The sequence below is a fragment of the Mus caroli genome, chromosome 14, assembly GCF_900094665.2.
Source record: "Mus caroli chromosome 14, CAROLI_EIJ_v1.1, whole genome shotgun sequence".
NCBI classification, from domain to species: domain Eukaryota; kingdom Metazoa; phylum Chordata; class Mammalia; order Rodentia; family Muridae; genus Mus; species Mus caroli.
Window position 1 is genome coordinate 111,087,670 of NC_034583.1, and position 20,917 is coordinate 111,108,586.

Consider the following 20,917-nt stretch of genomic DNA (forward strand, 5'->3'; position numbering starts at 1 on the left):
CTTAAGATCCTGTGGCGGGTGTTGTGGGTAGCTGGCGAGTGTCAGCAGACCCTGCGCCCTAGCTACCCTGGTGCTTTTCTCGTTCTCAGACTTTTGAAGAGCTACCTTCCATTGTTACCATATGGGGGCTTCCACCTATAATGTCGGGCACACCCTGGGTTCTTGGCCTAGATATTCCACAGATGTGGACCCGACCCAAGGTTGTCTGCTGCCATCCACGTCCTGTTTCCTAAACAGGGCTGCTGGCCTCCTAGCTGAGTGCTCCATCCTAGACCTGCGTGCCCCGAAGTGTGGGCATGCGCCCCCTTCTGCTTTATCTGGTCGCCTGCTGTCTAAGCAGTGACCTGTGCTGCTGGACCTCGCCTTGATGTTTGGACCTCCTACCTCAGAAGACCTCATTGACCCTGGTTAGTTCTGGTCTGTAGCAATGCAGATCCTAGGATATGGCCTTGATTCTAAGATCGTGTGTGTGCACGTGTTTGGGTGCATGAGTGTTCTGGTGCATACACATGTCAGCACAATTGCCCTCAGAGACCTGATGAGGGTGTCAGCCTTTGGAGTGGGGTTGCCAGGTGGCTTTGAGCAGCCCTGTCTCAGTGCTGGGAGTTGAACTCAGGTCCTTAGGAAGACAACTCTTACCCAAAGCCACCCAGCGCTTTGTGGATGTCAGCTGGTGCTCTAGAACCCAACTCTTTTCCCTGCTCATACTCTAATTTTAAAATATTTTTTCCAACAAAACATGGCATTCAAGAAAAACCTGTCTCAGGCTGAGGATGAAACTCAGTTGACAGTGTTGCTAGCATGCATGAAGCACATAGAAACTGGGCTTGGTAGTGCACATCTGTAGTGTTAGCACTATGGTAGAGACAGAGGCAGGGTGATCGGAACTTCGAGGTCATTCTATAGTGAGTTCAAACCACCTTGGCCTAGTGAACCCGACTTGAAAACACTGGGAGTATTAATACAGCATAAGTAATACTGTGGAGACCTGGGTAACAATTGGGCAAAGTTTTAATGTATTTACTGGTATCATATCTTTCCATGGAATGGGCTGATATGATTATCAAGTATAGGATACTCACAGCTTGACCGATTCTAATGCATTGTGAACTGAAACGTTGCCAGCCTGTGTGGTGTGTTTGACAACTTGGGGTCATACAGAAGATCTAGAGACATGTGAACTCTTCTTTCCCATGCGTGCTCTTGCCCACATGCCCCTCACCTGTGGGATGGCTTTGCCAGCTCACCACTGGCTTGATCAGACAAGGGTGACGTCATAAAGCTTGTCCTCATTCTTGCCCAGCAGCATTTTCCCACCACAGTGCTTTAAAAAATGTAACCCTTGGATAGTCCCGAGGACTCTGAGGACCAGCAGACACCTTGTTATTGGTTTTTTTTTTTTTTTTTATTTTGCAGGGCTGGAGAGACGATGGGTCCATGGTTAAGAATACCTGTTGGTCTTGCAGTGGACCTGGGTTTGATTCCTTGATTCCCAGTACCCACATGGGGTGGTTCACAGACATCCATAACTTCAGTCTCAGGACCTCAGCATGTACTAGACACACACATGGGGCACATACATACATGCATCAAGACACTCACACATGGGGCTGGTGAGATGGCTCAGCAGGTAAGAGCACCCGACTGCTCTTCCAAAGGTCCTTAGTTCAAATCCCAGCAACCACATGGTGGCTCACAACCATCCATAACAAGATCTGACTCCCTCTTCTGGTGTGTCTGAAGACAGCTACAGTGTACTTACATATAATAAATAAATAAATAAATAAATAAATAATACCCACACATGTAAACTGTGTGCCTGTGTGTGCGCATGTGGCCCTTACACTGCTTTTGGTTTTCCCTCTCAGGGTTCCTGTTTTAACTGGGTTTATTCCTAATGGTTTATTCCTAGCATGTGCTCATAGTATGTCAAGTTCTCCTTCAGGCTCTCTGATGCCTTTAGGAATTTCCCTCTTGTGCACTTCAGTGCATCTACAAGTAGATTGACATCTTCTTATTTCTTGCAAACTCTAGTATATTCAAGTCTCCACCATTTGTTTATTGTGGGGGTGGGGATGGGGTGCCGGGTGTTCAAGTTGGGGTTCCTTCCTCGAGTGAGTTCTCAAACCCACACTCAAGTTATCAGTCTTAGGAGCAGGCACCTTTACCTGCTAACCCTTTGACCTAACTTTGGATTATATTTTAGGTTCATGTTATTTGTATTATATCTTGATCACCCTGAAGAACTCTCAGCTGCTCTTTCTTTGTCTGTAATCCTACTGTCCCCACACCCTTTTCCTCTTCCTCTGGTTCTATGGTGTGTGGCTATGGTGTTGTCCAGGCTCTCTGTATGTTCACTCTCCATCTCAGGATCTTCCTTCACCTTGTGGGAGATGGGGCACTGGGGGCATGGGGAAGAAGCAGACCTGGGTCACCAGCCACCTCACTGCTGTCTCCTACAGCCCTGGCTCTGGGCTCTGAGCTGAGTCTCAGGAGCACATCTGCAGATGTGTGCACGTCCTGCCGTCACTCCACTGTGTGAGTGAGGTTCAGGTTCACACAGGCTCTCTGGTTTCACTGCACATGGAAATCTTTGTTTCATTTTCTCTCTTGTTTGGTACTATTTTGATAGTGGAGCCACAGGAATGACTTGAAACCACAAGTTCAAGTTCCTCACTGTGCCCTCTGGAGCCTGCTCCATTCTATCCTTTGCTCCTGACTCTGCTCCAAATTGCCCTGAGGTCAGAGGCCTCCATGGGCCCCATCCTCACTGCTTCTCAGCTGCTGCATTTGCCGTTGCTGCCTGGTCCCCTCTGGCATCCTCCTTAAGGCTCCACTGATACCAGATTCCCTGGGCTCACCTTCACCCCAAAGCCCTTGGGTTCCTTCATGTGCCTCCCTGTGCTACCTACTCTCTCAGCTTAAATCGTGCACACTGGCCTATGTGCTCTCTCTCCCTAACTGTTCCCTTGGACCCCAGACTGGTGTTCTACCCACTCACTGTCTGTCCATCCTCCATGGCACCTTCTCTCCAGCTGGGATGTTTTGTCTTCAGTCTTCCCTGGCACCCTGTCATCCTGAAATAGGGTCCTTACTGGCTCGAGTAGGTCTTCATCTAAATCACTGTGACTTCCTTCACAGAGCGTGTCTGACGGTCCCATGGCCTCATGTGTTCACTGTCTTTCCTGTGCACTAAGTACTAATCTTGCTGTGTGTGCAGTTTCCTTCCTTTGTTCTCTACAGTGTTCTCAGAGCAGGTTCTTGAGATACTCTTGCCTGAGTCACTGAAGCTCAGCATGGAAGTTGATGTGTTAGTACAGCGGGTCACCAAGGAGCACACTAGGCCAAGGCGGTTCCTCGTGAAGAGGTTTTATTGAGAGGGAGAGACAAGGGAGTGGCAGAGAGAGAAGAGGAGAGAGAGCGAGAGGGGGTGTTCTCCCTGTTTATATGGAGAATGCTGTAACACAAGTAAGGGTGGGAGGTGAGCCACGTGGGTTCTGGGATATGGTGGTTGTTGGCTTGGCAACTGGTCTGCAGGTCACAGGTTGCACTGTTAACTCCTAGGTTTGGAGTGTCCTGTGCCAACAGTAGTGTGTATGTAATCCCAGTACTCAGCAGGCTGAGGCGGGAATATTGGAAGCTCCAGGCCAGCCTGAACTACTTATAACATGACCCTGTCTCAGTAAAACAGCAAGAGCAAACAAATAAATATTATGGTATACTTTTCTGGTTCTATTAAAAAGGTCATTAAACTCTTTTGTCTAGTGTGAATACTCCCATCCTAAAAGTTAGAGTCAAAGTCTTTTTTTAATATATTTAGAAGAATATTCATGGTCATTTTTATCCAGAAAGCGATATTGAGGGGTTTCTTTTCATCCATATAAATGGCTTTAAAGATGAAAAAAATTAGATTTGTTTGTAAAAAGAAAAATATTTTTACAGATGTATTAATTGCTTACTAATAGTAACGCATAGCTAAACATCTAGGGAAATGTCCGTACTTGAGCACTGTGTGAGTAAAGCCAGAGTTTGAGGCGGTTCTTCTCGGGTCAGGTGTCTCTCTTGTGGCCATCAGACAGTGATGGTGCCACAGAGTTGGCACAGGGTGAGACTGTTTGGAAAATCAGTCTGTTTGTGGATCTGATTTTTTTAATTTCAGAGGTGTGTGTATGTAAGCTTGAAGGCCAAAAGCCTTCCTCGGGGTGTGTCACCCACCTGTTTCCTTCAGATGGCTCGCACCTGCACCTGGTCCCAGCTGTCTCAGCCCCCCAGCGCTGGGGTTACAAGCTCATGCAGCCATGCCTGGCTTTCACCTGGGTGCTGGGTTGTTGAACTCAGGTTCACAAGCAGCCCAGAAAGCACCAGAGTACAGGCTATCTCCCAGCCTCTGGAAGTCTTTTAAAATCGAAACATTGATCCTTAAATACCGTACTTGTATTTGCAGTGTAAAATGGTCAGGATTTGCCAACTCCAGATGAATACGTTTGTTTTACCACGTAGGTTGAATTGTTTGTACTGTTTGATGTCTGCCACTTGATAAGACGTAGTGATACTGCTCAAACTAGAAGAATGCCCTCTGAGATGATTGATTCCTTGTTAGTACTCCACGTCAGTCTTGCTTGCATTTGAATAACCAGTTGGATGTTTCCTTGTAGATCTCTGGCATGTGCTATGACCGCAAAGTGCTCCAGGTTCACCAGGTGCTTCGCATCCCTGGCAGAATGGCCGAGTTCTTCTCCTGGGCCCTTGAGCCCATCTTCTCATCTTCAGAACCCACCAGCGAGGCCAGGGTTGGGATGGGAGCCACCGTGGACATCCAGAGGCAGCAGAGGATGGAGCAGCTGGACCGGCAGCTGATGCTCTCTCAGTTTGCACAAGTGAGGCGTCAAAGGCAGCAGCAGGTAAGGCCTGCGTGACCAGAGGTGTGCGCTTCCTCCCACTGTGACGAGTGCGAACGTGTGGTGGCCTCGGCTTCACTCCTGTGCTTCACACTGATCTTTGATGTGTTTGCTGGAGAAGGAGAGTGCAGGTCTGTCAGGTCACTTTTGTTAGTGTCTGGGGTTTCTGTTGTTTTGTTTTTAAGGTAACAAAATTACAGCCGAACAGTTGATCAGATTGGACATTCATATCCTTAGCATTATTTCTAAGAGAAACACCGACCTAGTTAATGAGATAGGATATTTATCAGTGTTTGTAATCTTGTCAAAGCCACAATGTCTTCCTGTTGAAAGTGCTAGTCATGTGCCATGGAAGGGGAACAGGGGAAAGTTGTATGATTTTCCTTGGCTAAAGAGAATACCACGATCAGAAAACCTTAAAGGAACAGCCAGTGACTACATCATATAAATGCTGTGTCTTCATAGATGAGCCCGCAGTAACCCGGAGCCATCGCACAATTACCTACAAATACTACTTTAGCCAAAATTCTGGCATGACACTTGTCTTCCAAGGGAGACAGGAAAAGGGGAATTTGCTCCATGCCCAGCTAAGACCTCCTGATCTGCTCTTCCTCGCACACTGTGACCAGCACATTGGACCCCTCACTTCCTGCTTCCTCCTTCATCTTTTGGGGTGGTGAGAGATGCAGGATTCTCCTGCCATCCTTCTATCTTGCCTTCCCCAGGTAAAAGAGGTGTGGCTTTAGGACTCAGGGTGGCCTCAAGTATTAAAGTCCAGTCTGCCGTCTTTGGAATGTGGGGTCCAGGGTTTGTCTTTAGGGGAGTAAGTGATAGAAGACAGAGACCTAAGTTGTTCCTTATAGCCCTGTTGGACTTGGAAGCAACTGGAGCATGTGACACAGATACCCATGACATGTTCCATGATGGCTGGCATGTGCTCTTGTGAAGAGACCAGAGGTGGGGGTGGAGGTGGCTTACAGACTCACTCGTAGGTGTGAGAACCAAGAGTAGGGAGCTGTGTGGGAAGGATTCCGACTACAGTCAACAGAACTGAAGTGAAGCCTTGTGACTGACAGGAGGGAGGCAGTAGATCCTACAAGACCCCTGAGAAGAGTGAAAGGATGGGTGTGGTGTGGTAGCATAGAGAACCCAGCAGAGCCTGTTTATGCAGACTTCTTGGCCTCTCTGTAGCTTCCTCCCCTCGTGGGTACCTGATAGGACCATCTGAGATAAGAGTCTTCAGAAAGAGGGAAGAACGCCTCTGTTGGTTCTGGGGTGTGTTTTGGGTGAGTGAGTTTCTAGTCTCTGTGACTTGCCCCAGGATGAGTGATGGTAGGAAAAGGCTAGAGAGGTCTTGCTTTTGAGGCTTCCAGGGTCCTTCAGTTCAAAGTACACAGCGTGCCAGGGTGCCTGACTTTGAGGTACTTTGTTCTGAGCCCTAATCCTCCTTTTATAAGGAAACTGTTCCTTTCGGATTAGGGTCCACCTAATGACCTTACTTTGCCATAATTAACCCTTAAAGGCCCTGTGTATAAATACAGTCATGCTGAGGCAAGTCTTCAGCATACAGAGTCATGACTCCAGGTAATCAGTGCCCAGTGTTGTCACTAAATAGCCATTTCTTCTTGAAGGTGATAGTGTATCCAGTTCATTGCTGTCTGCTGATAGCAGACTAGATAGTCCATGATGGCAGTAGCTAGATCATCCTGGGTACACAGGGCCCATTTGTAACCTCCATCCATGTCATCATGGCTACTCTTCCTGTGCTGGTACTGAGATAGACATTAATAATGTTGCTGTCATTCTGTCTATCTCCTGCGTGGTGCCTTTTCTGTGATGGACATCCATGGTAGGAATTAGCCTGAGATAACAGCCACCACACTTCCAACATGTTCCTCTATCTGTGTGCACTTGACTTCCCTCAGGTGTCCTTGGGCCCTACCTTCCAGTCTCCTGGATGACCAGCCAAGTCATTGGCTATCCCAGTAAATCCAAATGCTGCATTTTATTACCCACAAGCCACTTCTCTTTACATTTAAGTAGAGGACTTGAGGGCATTAACCTGCTCCGCCCATGGAAGACTTTAACCTAAGCACTGGAGGGGCAGAGGTAGCAGGATCTCTGTGAGTCTGTGGACAGCCTGGACTACAAGTGAGTTCCAGGGTAGCCAGAGCTATATACACAGTGATATTCTGGTCTCAAAAATCCAAAACAGAAGTAAAATCAAACATACAAATCCCCACAAAGCCCATGAGCCTATGAAATGTCAGATACTGGCCCTGGTAGCAACAAGCCAGACCCAATAGCAAAGTGACTGTGATCCACTGGAGACACAAGGCTGGGGGAGCAGTTACCATGTCTGACCCACTGCCCTCAACGCTGCCCTGACTGAATGTACAGATGACAGGCACATGCCACAGAAGGACACATTGAGTACTAAAGCCAGTTTTCAAGTCAGCTAGCCCGAGTCAAGCACGCAAGCATTTCTGGGTCATAACTACTTGAAGAAGACTTGTGAAAGGCCAAAGCACATCTGGCACACTACCTCTGGTCTGGCCTCATGAAGTTCCTCGTAGACTGACTCTGTCCAGATGAATGAAGCCCCAAGAGGCATCACACGGGACACCGCTCTCCAGGCTGCAAAGCATGCAAGAGCTTCCCAGCAAACGCAGACCCTCTCAGCATCCTGCCAGAGGGGCCGCCTTGGGCTCCATCTATTGAAGCGCCTTCACTAGTAGCCCCATGACAGGAGGAGGCTTCACTGCTCCTCATAAGCATCTGTTCTTCCTGCAACAGCTCCTTTCCTGGCTACCCTGTTCTGAACTTCCTGCTTTCTTCCTATCGGCTTCAGTTTCTTTTTATCCTTTTTGTCAGCCTAATCACAGACTTTCAGTCTGTCCTGACTTGTTTTCAGCTTGACCTTGCAGGACATCTGTGTGTCTTTTTATTTGTTTGTTTGTTTGTTTGTTTATTTATTTGGTTTTCTGAGACACGGTTTCTCTGTGTAGCCCTGGCTGTCCTGGAACTCACTTTGTAGACCAGGCTGGCCTTGAACTCAGAAATCTGCCTGCCTCTGCCTCCCAAGTGCTGGGATTAAAGGTGCGCGCCACCACTGCCCGGCCAAGGCATGAGCTCTTGAAAGGACAGAACTATGGGAACGTTACTCACTTGTGCCCTTTGGGACACTAATGCAGCATGCTGCCCTGTGCGTGTGCAAGCAGCTGCCTGAGCTGCTTCCAGAAGGTAGGGTGGGGTGGTGCCCCTGCTAGGCCCTGTGCAGCGCTGGGGCATGGCACCTCTGCACAGTGCAGTGTGTGTGGAGGAATCTAGACAAGGCCATCAGGTGGGCTTGCAAAGCCCAGGGGAGGGGAGGAAGACTAGAGTCCCCAAACAGCTGTGGGACAGCAGGGGATTGCATTTGCTTAAGAACTGAGAGCTATAAGGAGTGATGGTGACAGATGAGGTGTGTGGCCACCCATGCTGGTAATCCAGACACAGGACAGTCATAGGCCATGGAGTGGCCTGGGCTCCTGAAAGCTTACCCCTGGGCTGTGAGTAGAGAACCTGCTTGAAACAAAAACAGAAAGAAAAGAAAAAAGAAAAAACACACTCCCTGGTGATCATAGCCTCCCTCCCAGCCAGGGGACCCAGCTTTGAGATGAGAGACCAGAGCTTTCTGTTAACCCCTAACATTTCCATGGGCAAAAAGGCTGAAGGGTGGGCTAAATACCAGTGATGTTGATTTCATCAGTTGCTTTTATAACGTTTCCTCCCTAAGAACTCACAAGGACAAGATTGACATAGTGTCTACATCACGGAGGCTGGGGCTCAGAGAGGGCTCTTCGGGGGGAAGTGTAAGTGTGTGCCGAGTTCCTCCCTGAGGCAGTTCGCTGGGCAGACAGTGGGAAGTGCAGGTAAACCGAGCAGGCGGGAGCAGCCTGTGTAACTGCTGGGTCTGTGTTTGTTTTTGTTCTTTTCCAGACAGGGTTTCTCTATGAGGTCCTGGCATTTGCTCTGTAGACCAGGCTGGCCTCAAACTCAGATCCACCTGCCTCTGCCTCCTGAGTGCCTAGATTAAAGGCGTGTGCCACCACTGCCCTGGCTGAGGGTTTGTTGTTGTTGTTTTGTTATCTAATTCTGTGAATAATATTTGAATTAAGTTTCAAGACTTTGAGTGCTGTCTCCTGGAGAATGGCTTTGTGTGTTAGGAAGTTCCCTCCCCCAACCCATCCCCAATGCATTAAAAGTGTTGTGTTGACTGGTGTGTGAACATGTTAAGGCCAAAACAGTTTTAGTTTTTCTTAGTAACACCCACATGCTCACAGTATGAAGCATGATCACAAATGAAATTTGCTTTTAGGGAGACAGCTCTGAGTTACAGGTGATCTACACACCTGTAATCCAGACACAGGTAATCCAGTGGTTGCCATGGGAACAAAAAAGATAGGCTAAGAGTTGTGTACCAGGAGATCTCTGGAGCTTTACTATTGTCATGCCATGGGCAGCAAGAGTTTGCCTCTTAGAAAGTGGGGTCATAGTCCAGATTGGGAGCAAGTCTCTTAGTCAGTACTCCCAAAACCTCCAACTTCTAGAACAAAGCTCACTGCCATCTGACTTGTTGGCATCCCATCCATCTTCTGAACAGTCCAGAGTTTTGTGTTTTTTTTTAATTAATCTTACTATTATGTCCTTACATGATAGCCTCAGTTTCCCCACTAGCTTCTCAGAGCCTTAAATACTTATTACATGGCCTTTACCGTTTAAAATGTGTAATGCCTGCCCTAGAGGTACGTAGCCAGCACTTTCCAGCTCAGTGTTTTATAGAAAACCTGAATTCTCTGCTCTGCTCACTCACTCGTATGGACTCACTTGTTCTCTGTTCACTGTGGATCCCTTGTACCAGCACACGCACTGGAGAGTAAGCCTTACCCTCAGCTACTCTGTCTTAGGATCAGGATTAAGGTGAAGCCTGCCGTGTTTTGTAAGCCTGCTGGGAGACTTGCCAACAGAACAGTGGAGTTGTTGGTGTCAACGTGCTCCATGCTCCGTGTACTGGGCCTCCCGGTACTTCCTCGTTGCCTGCACCTGTTTTGGTAATAAGTAGTCTTTATCCAAACAAGGACAGGTGTTAATGCTACTGAAAGTGCATAACCATCGTTCACACGTGCAGTTCAATGATTTCCTCCGAAAGGGGTTGATCTTCATTAGCTACGTTCTCTCACCCACCCTTAGGAAAATTCTGTGGCTGTGAAAATTGTTTCTCTCCTCATCTCCCCTCAGCAAGCGTTGTCAGGTACCATGCACCCTGCACAGTGACTCATACCTGCCTTGCTCAGTGTGACAGTTATTTTCATTACTCAGTATTTGTTACTTAATAAATATTTCTAGTGGATCCAAAGTAGCCTGTTGAGTATTTTCCCACTTGAAGTATACAGGTCACTAATTCTTAGCCACAGAATTGTGCGTCATTACCATAATCACGTAGATCATTGTTAGTATCCAATTAAAAACCCTGTGTCCAGAGCAGTGGATACATGTGATGAGAAAACAAAAGGAGGTAGCAGTTGTGGGGAGGAAGGAAGCCAGAGATGGGTGGCAGAGGATGGGGGAGGGGCAAATAAGAACCAACTGTGGTGGTATGTATAGATGAAGAAATCCATATGAAACCATTATTTTGAATGCCAACTTTAAAAGTTAATTTAAATGTTTTTTAAAAAGAAGTTTGGTTTCTGTTGACAAACACTCCTGAGCCTTCCCATCTTCCCGGCCCATTCTGTCTCTGAAAATTTGCCTCATGAGACGGTCTAGGTGAGTGGAGCCTGCACCAGCCATTGTTGGACTGGCTTCTTCCACTTGCCTTCACGCTTTCAGAATTCCCGTGTATTGCAGCATGTGTGTGAGTTTCACGTGTTTTAGAGAGCAAGGCTGTATGTTGGCAGGTGCCATCCTCTGTTCTTGCTGCCATTTGGCTACTTCCTTGTTATCAGAAGCTTCTGTCAGCTCCTGGCCTCTCTGGCACAGCTGTTTTCATTGGCATCTTTTCCACACAACATGCAGAGCCAGTCTCTGAGGATAGCTGTGAACCAGGCAGTGTGTCACCTCCTGACCTTGATGTGGCAGGAGAAAGAGGCGGTCACAGTAAAGTGTCAGGATCAGGCAGAGGTGACAGTGATTCCTTTACCTGTGTGGACATCTCAAGGCGACCCTGGGACCTGATGGGGAACAGGCCCACACAGGTCTGAGTTCAGATGCCGCCATGTGGGACAGCGTGCACGCATTGCTCTTTTACTTTTTGATGTGATTTGATTCGAGAACAATTCTCATTAAATTGCTGTGCTTCTTTGTCAACAAGGCCCAACCAGCTAGAGCTGGTTCCTTTATGACTCTTCTCCCTTAAGCAGGTAAGTGTGCAGTGTCAGATGTGGGTCGATAAAAATCTGCAGTGAAATGAAAACGAGATGCAGGTCTCTGTTTTCAAGTGAAGCCAAAGCTAAAAGCTGCTGATGTGGATCCGCGCCTCCTGTAGAGGCGGCTGCTGGGCCTCGAGGGCTTGTCAGTGTTCTTACTGACCTTTTTGATGAAATTCAGCCCAGAATGATAGGATCGATCAAAATTCTAACACTTTTCCAAGCCTGACTCATTAGGTGACATTCATGAAAATCATTTCTATTTTCCGTTCTGTTTTGGTGTTTTCATGAGAAAGAGGAGCACTGTAGAGTCTCATGAATTTAAGAAGACAGATAAATGACAACACTTCTCTTTGAAGGTATAAAAGTGACAAGCAACTCTAATTCTCTGCTGCGTTTTCTCCTTGACTCATTTTCTAGTTACTTTTAGACCATAAGTGAGTTTGTAGGTAAGACACAAAGCATCTAGTCTACTCTCTCTGTAGACCATCCCTTCTCTTCCTGCCAAAGCCCATCTCCATCAGTTCTCAGAGACAGAGCATACTTGTACTTCCCCTCTATTGAGAAGCCTGGGATTTCATGGACCTCCACTATTACCCCAGCATTCAGAGCCCTCTAGTATGCAGAGGGTATCAGATAGCCAGAAGCCCAGAATTTCCAGAGCAGTAAGCCATGACCTCTCTTCAGAGATTGTAAAATGGGTTTTCTAAGCAAGGTATGCTGCAGTCTTCCTGATGAAGCGATGCGCTACGTGTGCACACATCACGCTCCTTCCAGATTGTGTGCCCATGCTTTGTGCTTCAGCTCATCACTGAGATGAGAGAGACCACTTGCTTCTCTATATGCCTTCCTTGAGTGGACACTACCCATTGCTCTGATCTCATAGTCACTCAAGGAGTTCATGTCCTGGGTTCGGTAATGCTCACAAAGGAGCTTGAGAGAGGGAGACATAGGGGACATGTCCTCTGTGTACCTGGGACCCCCATCCACAGCTACTGTGCAAGGGTGTGAGGCTCCTGCTCTAACAGAAAAGGCTCTTTCAGAAAGAAAACGGCTCTGCTTCCAAGATGCTCACAGTGCCTAACGAAGAAGCACCCAATCAGCTTAAGAACCAACTAGTTTGGTTTGCTGACGACCACATGTGGAAACCCAGACCCCAGGTTTTATTCTGTATGGAATCAGCTCCTTGACTCCATAGAACCTGGCCAGAGATGGGGAGGAAGGAGGACTTTGATGAGTGAAACTGATATGGATGTGAAAGAAGAATTGGGCCTGTACAGAAGAAGGGGAAAGCCCCCAGGAAATGCGGGAGCACAATGCAAGGAATCAGACCATTTGAGTAAACTCATGTCTGCTTATGGGGTACTCAGTAAGGAAAGCTCTGGGAAGAGGGGAGACATGGTTTAGGATGGGAACCGTGAACCTCTAAAGCAGGACAGACGTCTCAGACACTGTACTGCCGGCTTTCCGTTGTGGTGGTGTTACTGTGGGAGGCTTGAGTGCAGGCCGCCCACACTGGTGTGCAGATTAGATTGGAGAAAGTGTGAATAGCATCTGTGTCATCAAGAAGCCACCAGCATAATCTCAGAGTGGGACAACAAAGATGCCAGTCGTGGCAGGCCCACAAAAGAGGAGTAGATCATCCCTGAGAGCTTGGGGTGGGGGGGGGGTGGTGAGATAAAGCAGAGAACTGAGTCCAGAAGAGCCCTCAGGATTGCAGGAGAGCTTGGCTGTCAAGTGGATTGGGAAGCTGAAACTCACCCTGCTGGTCAGGGGCTTACCAGGTTCAGGAGTGAGAGCTGAGGACTGAAGATAGGAAAATGGACGCATCTCGGGGAGAGAGAGACACGGGAAATCTTGACTCACTGTATCTCATTTTTGACAGCGTTACATCTTTTTCTGTCAAAATATGTACAGCTACAAGTAGCAGAGATAATTTTAGTTTTGGCTTGACATTCAATAATTTTTGTGTAGAACTAAAGTTAGCCAGGAAAAAAAAAAAAAAAAAAAACATGTTCGAAAGCTTGGCAAAGGATGGAATAAAAGGACTGAGAGGCTGGGACAGACACTGCCAGCCGACCTGCCCCCTGTTAAAGCGCTGGACTTTAACTAGTTAGCATCACAGTCACTGACTCCAGCAGACAGGATGCATGCTATCCCAGGCAGAGGCAGGCTTGGTCCGTGCTGAACGACATGCTCTTGTGCTCATGTTCTGAGTTTTTCTGGAAAATATGTGGGAGACCTTACCTTGTACACTCTGCACTTGTGTGCGGTGTTTATGAGTGCTGAGGTCAAATCAAGACAGTAATGATGCCTTTAATCTAGAAATCAATGTGATCTGCCTATGCAAGAGATTCCCCAGTCAAAGCTGGGGCTTCGAAGCTCCTCATGCACGTGCTCGCACATGCGCGCGCGTGTACACACACATACACACACACTGCACTACACCACCTCCTTGGTGGCCACACAGGTGAGAAAAGTCATGTTTGCCATGTGGCATGGCACATGGCTACTCAGTAGTGCCCTCAGTTACCACAACTTTCTAAAACAGAGGCTTGGGCTGTGGCCAAAGCCTGTGGCCAAGGTGACCAGGGAAGCTGAAATTTAGTCCTACCAATTTTCTCCTGTGGTGCCCATGTCGACTTTGGTGGGTGGGCTACCCTGCACCACCTCAGTGTCAGTTGGTAGTGTGCGTTTGTCAGCTCAGCTAAGCTCTTTGGGGAAATAGTCGACTCTCTCAGTACAACCCTGCTTACCTGGCCCCTCCTAGGATAGTCAGCGTGCTGCACACCAAGAAAGGAAGCTGAGCATGCCAAACTGCACTTCCCCCAGAGGTAAGAAAGCAGCAGACAGTGACCATTAACCCCTAGCCTGAGGAGCTAGCCTGAGGAGCTAGCCCGTGGCTTCACGTCACCCCCGGAACCTCCTACCTTGGTTCTTAGGTTCTTCATGAGAGGATAGGTTCCTCTGTCCTTCTCTGTTTCAGCCTCTGTCTGCTCTGTGAGCCTCCTTCCTCCAGCCCTCCCAACCCTTCCACCACACCCGCTTTATTAACCTACCACCTGATTTTACTGGTTAGTAAACCTAGATCTTTGTCAAGACAGCTCCATGTACCATAGCTCGGCAGAGCACTTTACTGTGTGTCTGTCCAGGGCAGTGGCTCTATAGCTGTGGGGCGCAACATCTAAACTTCAGAATCCTCACTAGCATGGTGCTTAAAGCCCTGCTAGTAGATGGGAGCTTGCCAACAGAACATGGAAGGAGAAACAAAACTCCTTAGGGACACTGTCTGACGGGTCACAGGACTGGAAAGACAAAAGCACGATGTCACCAGAGCCCAGAGAAAAGGCTGCCAAGTAGTGGCCAGTGCATCCCAGCACTGTGAAGGTCTGATGTGACACAACTAGATTGTGAGCTTCTACAAGGCATGAACATTGCCTTGATTCTCTTTCTAGATTCATTGTGTAAGGCATTAGTAGACATTGGTAAACACTTGCTAATTCTGTGTATTGTACTTCAGCTGATGTAAATAAAGCAGTATGTGCCAAGAGGTAAAGCACTAGAAAGCCTTGATCTGTGGCGGGGGCATGAAGTCTTTATAGAACCCAGCCTCACCCCTCTGCCCCAGTATAGGGTCCCTGAACAGCCATATCCATTTTAAGATTTATTTTCATTTTGATTTATATCTGTGTATGTACGAATGTATGTACGTCATTCTCTGTCTTTGTCTCTCTCACCCCTTCTTGTGAGTGTGTGTGTTTTCTTGTCTGTTACATGTCGTGAACATTTTTTTTAAGACAAGGTTTCTCTTTGTAGCTCTGGCTGTCCTGGAACTCCTTCTGTAGACCAGGATGTCCTTGGACTCAAAGAGATCCACATGAATACTGGGATTAATGGTGTGCACCACTGGAATTATGTTTATGTGGCTATCTTCTTTTAGGTTTGTTGAAAGATGACTTTTTTGCTTTTTCTAGGGTGTGGTTTCCCTCCTTGTGTTGGTGTTTTCTCTCTATTATCCTCTGTGGACTGGATTTGTAGAAAGATTTTGTGTAAATTTGGTTTTGTCATGGAATATCTTGGTTTCACCATCTGTGGTAATTGAGAGTTTTGCTGGGTATAGTAGCCTGGGCTGGCATTTATATTATCTTCTAGCTTTCATAGTCTCTGGTAAGAAGTCTGGTGTAATTCTGATAGGTCTGCCTTTATATGTTTCTTGACCTTTTTCCTTTACTGTAGTTAGTATTCTTTCTTTTGTACATTTGACTATTATGTGACAGGAGGAATTTCTTTTCTGGTCCAGTCTATTTGGAGTAACTTGGTCAAGTAAGAAATAAAGAAAGGCCAGGCAGTGGTGGCACACGCCTTTAATCCTAGCACTTGGGAGGCAGAGCCAGGCAGATTTCTGAGTTCGAGGACAGCCTGGTCTACAGAGTGAGTTTCAGGACAGCCAGACAGCCAGGGCTACACAGAGAAACCCTGTCTCCAAAAACCAAAACTAAAAAATAAAATAAAATAAAATAAAAAAGAAAGAAAGACATTTAAAACTTTTTAAAATTTAATGAAAATGAAGGCACAACATACCCAAACTTATGGGACACAATGAAAGCAGAGCTAAGAGGAAAACTCACAGCTCTGAGTGCCTCCAAAAAGAAACTGGAGAGAGCATACATACACTAGCAGCTTAACAGCACACCTGAAAGCTCTAGAACAAAAAGAAGCAAATACACCCAAGAGGAGCAGATGGCAGGAAAATAATCCTACTCATTGTTGAAATCAACCAAGAAGAAACATATAGAACTTTACAAGGAATCAACCAAACCAGGAGCTGGTTCTTTGAGAAAATCAATCTCTCTCTCTCTCGTTCTTTCTTTCTTTTTTTTTTTTTTTTTATCAAATATAGTCTAACAGGAGTCAAACTGAAAAAGAAAACTTCAGTTAAAAAAAATGTCTTCATCAGATTGTCGAGTAGGCAAAAGATCACTGAGTATTTCCTTAACTGATGACTTACATTGCAAGTGCCATCCCTGAACATCTGGAATAAGAAATCAGTCTGCACAAGATAGTAATTCTATTCCTTCATAACCTCTTCTTCAGTGCCTGCCTCCAGTTCATGTTTGATTTCCTGTCCTGACTACCATTCATAATGTACTGTAAGATATAAGATGAAATAAACTTTTTCTTCTCAAACAAAAAAAAAAAAAAAAAAAAAAAAAGAAGAAAGCAAGGTGTGCACCACCATGCCTGGCTCATGGACATTTTCTTTCAATATTAGTTTGTCTATGTTAACTGTCATTTTGTTTTAGTCAACAATAGCTCAACTTTTAATAAAATTTCTATTGGTGATAAAATCATTTTAGCAATCTTTTTTATATTTTTGTTTGAGAAATCTTTTCCTATCACAATGACATGGAAGTATCCTCTAAAGGCTTTAACAATCTAGCTTCCAGTGTCCTAGTCTAATCTGTGGCACATATTTCACAAGTGGTCAGAGACAGAAGTCTAACCTTATCGTTTTCATGGTTTTGCTATCATCCCAGTGCTGTGCATGAGATGGCCTGGCTCCTTCTGTGCTTGGGTTTGCCTCTGGTTTCTTGACCTTTCTGTTTGGTTGGCTGGCTAAGTCTCAGCTTGCTTCTGCTGTTGTTCCCAGTGTCTACTTGTTTCTGGTACATTCGGATTTCCAATTTTTTTTCCTTTTGTATTCAGCCATGGACATGTGTGTGTGTCTGTGTCTACATGTGTGTGTGTTAAGTTTCTTGAATGTTTTAGGTCTCCATAAGGAGGAAAGTTTTCAGACTGTCACATTCTATATATTTACAGAAACTCTAAGACATCTAGAAATAGTCCTTTTTAAGTTAATAAATTCGGAGATCTGCACACAACAAAAACAGGCATCTTTAGAAAGCACCATGTCATGTTTTTTACCTCAGATTTGAAGCCAACAGTGGATTTATCTTTCACCTTCAGTACCCGCAGAGGCTCAATAAGTTAATGACCTTCGTTTGTGAACCTTTGCTCTTTGCCCTTGGCTCTGTAGCTTGTCACTGGGTGTAGACTTCATTACAACCTCTGGTCTTGTCACTGGGTGTAGACTTCATTACTACCTCTGGTCTTGTCACTGGGTGTAGACTTCATTACAACCTTAGGTCTTGTCACTGGGTGTAGACTTCATTACAACCTCTGGTCTTGTCACTGGGTGTAGACTTCATTACAACCTCTGGTCTTCTTGGACCACAGACGCTCAGAAATGAGTACATAGAGCACGAGCTGGTAGTGTCTGAAACAGTGGCTTTCTTCTTACTTCCTTATCCATGTCTGTGTCTCCATCACACCCTGCAGGACCTTGAACTCCTAAGATATGGCTGTGGCCATGGCCAGTGTTGGGCCAGGGTCCGTGAGGCTGAGGCTGTTTAGGAAGTCTAGTCTGCATTTTGCCACCTTGTGCCAGCTGCACAAAACACTTCACATGACCTGGAGCCTTTTCTCTCCTGTGCCTGTGGCAGAGGCTGGCTTTATCCTCGTGGTTGAGAGTGGTTTCATTTTCCAGCTGGGCTCTGACTGCCTCTAGGGAGGCTCCCTAGGCACTGCAGATGTCTGCTGCTTTCCTTATTGACCCATGTTGCTCTCTTTGTAGGGAGGAATGATCAATTGGAACCGGCTTTTCCCCCCTTTACGTCAGCGACGAAATATCAACTATCAAGATGGACCTCGGTCTGAGCAGCGAGCATCTCCACCCCCGGAAGTTTCTGAAGAGCAGGTAACCAGTGACACCCATACTCAGTCCAATCCACGCTGCAGGCTTGAAGCAGTTTGGACCAGCAAGAAATAAAAGCTTGATTAGGGGACTGTAGAGATGATAAAGTACCTGCCATGCAAGCGTGAGGACCAGAGCTGGATCTCCAGAACCCATTAATAATGCCAACATTGTAACCCCAGTTCTGGGACGACAGAGATAGGATGGTCTTAGGGCTTACTTAGGCAATCCAGGCTTGCCTAATTGGCAGAACTCGGGTTTCAGCAAAAAGATGATCTTATCTCAAAAACCTAGGTGGTCAGTAGCTCAGGAAGGACACAGAAGGTTGACCTGTGCAGGGGCAGGCTCGTGGGAACACGCACGCACACGACACGGGAGCATGTGCTCCTTGTACCTTAGCTCCCTATACACACCTGTCCTCCTGCTGTGTAGAAGGCTAAGGCGGAAGGGTCTGGAGTCCCAGGGTTGAGAGGAGGTAGGAAGAGAGCAGCGCCTCTGTGAGGCTTTTACTTTTATGTTTTTTTAAAACAAGTCTTAAGCTTTGTCTTTGGTTAATTTTCAGTGGTTCAGGAGCTGTAATTCTGCCACTGAGGGCGAAATGAAATTAGCATAGCATGGGGTCTTTCTGTGTGTGTGTGTGTGTGTGTGTGTGTGTGTGCCCCCATGGTTCCACGTGGTAAGTCTCGCTGTCGGGGAGGTCTAGCAGCAGTGGAAAGCAGGGCAGCAGAAGCAGGAAGTTGTGTTTCACGCGTTCAGACAGAGGCACCAAGCACAGAGAACAAAGTGGAAGCAGAGTGAAGCTTTGAATTCCAGATCCCACCCTCAGTGACACACTTCCTCCAGCAAGGCTTCACCGCCTTAACCTCCGAGAACAGTGTCACTAACTGGGACCCAGGAAGTTCGTGTGCCTGAGACTATGAGAGACTCTTCTCATTCAGACCGCTGTGCTGATGCTGATAGATAAATATTACAGACATATGTAGAAGAAAGAGAGCAAGTTTCCACATAGTGGAAAGGACAGTGTTTTTTTAGAAACCACAGCTTTACAACCATAATAAAGATTAATTCAAGGGAAAGTCTTTAATATGTGAAAAATCTGGCTGTTTCTATATTCTCACACTATCTCCTCATCGATAAGATACTTACTTGTTACACAAGGAAAATAACATCCACATAGTAAAGACACCGGGTCCCACCCAGTTATCAAAACTAACATCACCAATAGTGGAACAAAGGCACTGTATTTATGCAATGAAAGGGATTCAAAATACAGCACTTTACGCAGCCTGGGGGCCTGCGTAAAGTATTGTTTATTCTCTATAGCCTGATTTCTTCATATAAGTCAGGAAGTGCTACAGGTAAAGGGGATGAGGTGGCTGCTCCCTCCACCTAGCTGACGTCTATGGCCCGGGCTGAATGCGCTGGGAGAGAAGTCTGCAGTGAAAGCCGTTCGTCAGTCGGCGGATGGTGTGGACTGTGGGTGGATGAGGTTATTAGTGTCGGACTGACTCCAGCTTTTCCACTTGCACTAACAGTGGCTCAGAAGATGCTGAAGAGACTCGACAAGCCATGGCAGCTGCTCTGGGTGAGGAGCCAGCAGGGTTTTTAGGGAACTTCTGAAGCTTCACCTTTGAAATTATTTCAAATGAGAAAAGCATTTTAAATTTTGTTTCAGTCCAAACCATTGCCGTGATAACACTTGAAATATCCCTCTGCCTGTGCAGCTTGCTTCCACAGCTGGTTCCACAGCTGGTTGCACCACCAGGCCAGCCTCAGACCAAACTGTCTGCTGTCCTGGCATGCTCTGTAACTAGAAGGTCTGCCCATAGCCCTGCCATAGGCCTGGGCAGGTGCTTTCACCTTGGGCTAACAGTCGGTCAGTCGGCCCTTTTGTCTGGGAGTCTCTTGCCTCAGGCTTGTGTTTCACTAACTCCGTTAGGTTTGGGCGACAGAGGAACAGATGTGCAGCCAGAGTTCTTTCTTATTTGCTTATTATATTTTTAGACAGGGCCTTACTTGAAGTGCAGGCTCATCTCAGTGCATAATCCTTCTGCTTCTGCCTCTTACTCAGATTAAAGATATGCAGTGCCTCTGGCCAGCCAGAGTCCATCTCTCCTGTCATCTTCAAAAATTCCCTAGGCAAATATTATCCCAGAGACTCGGAAGAAAAGCCTAAATAATTCGGTATTTGTTAGATCCTAGTAATGACAGATTTGAGAATACAATAATAGTCCTCCATCTTGGTGGAAAGAAACACGGAGACTGTCATGTGACTCCTCACCTGTGCAGCGCTGAGTCCTGTTCTTCCGGGCGCCTTCACCCGTGGACGGCTTTACAGGCAAGACCTTGGTTTGGGCAGTTTGAGGCAAGCAGAGGGGAATGTGAAAACGAGCAGTTTAGGCTTTATTTATTTATTATATGTAAGTACACTGTAGCTGTCTTCAGACTCACCAGAAGAGGTCATCAGATCTCATTACAGATGGTTGTGAGCCACCATGTGGTTGCTGGGAATTGAACTCAGGACCTTCAGAAGAGCAGTCAGTGCTCTTAACCGCTGAGCCACCTCTCCAGCCCCAGGCTTTTTCTCTTAGTCATTTTTCCCTGGTCCTCCCAGAATGGCAGGGGTCAGGTTAACCTGCTGACAGTCTCACTTTAAAGGAGCAATAGCTCTTCCTCTCTCTGCTGTGATATGACACGACCTCGTGAGGCCTGCCTGCCTTTCTCCACCCTCCCCCATCGTCTTCTCTTGCTAACCCATTTCCCAAATCTTGTGTTTCAACATTCCTGATTAGGTGCAGAACATCGGGGGTCTCACAGACTGTATTTGTAATGCACATGCTTGGCATGTTACTGTAGAA

General features: G+C 46.7%; 1 protein-coding gene across 2 annotated transcripts in view; it reads left to right on the plus strand.

The window, feature by feature from the left end:
* Window positions 1-20,917, plus strand: part of Ubac2 (UBA domain containing 2) — a 138,126-nt gene that overhangs the window by 109,841 nt on the left and 7,368 nt on the right. For both annotated transcript variants that reach the window (XM_021182051.2, XM_021182053.2), the window contains 2 exons: window positions 4,656-4,901; window positions 17,940-18,062. In XM_021182051.2, coding sequence (XP_021037710.1) covers window positions 4,656-4,901; window positions 17,940-18,062 — 369 coding nt within the window. The remainder of the gene's footprint in view (window positions 1-4,655; window positions 4,902-17,939; window positions 18,063-20,917) is intronic.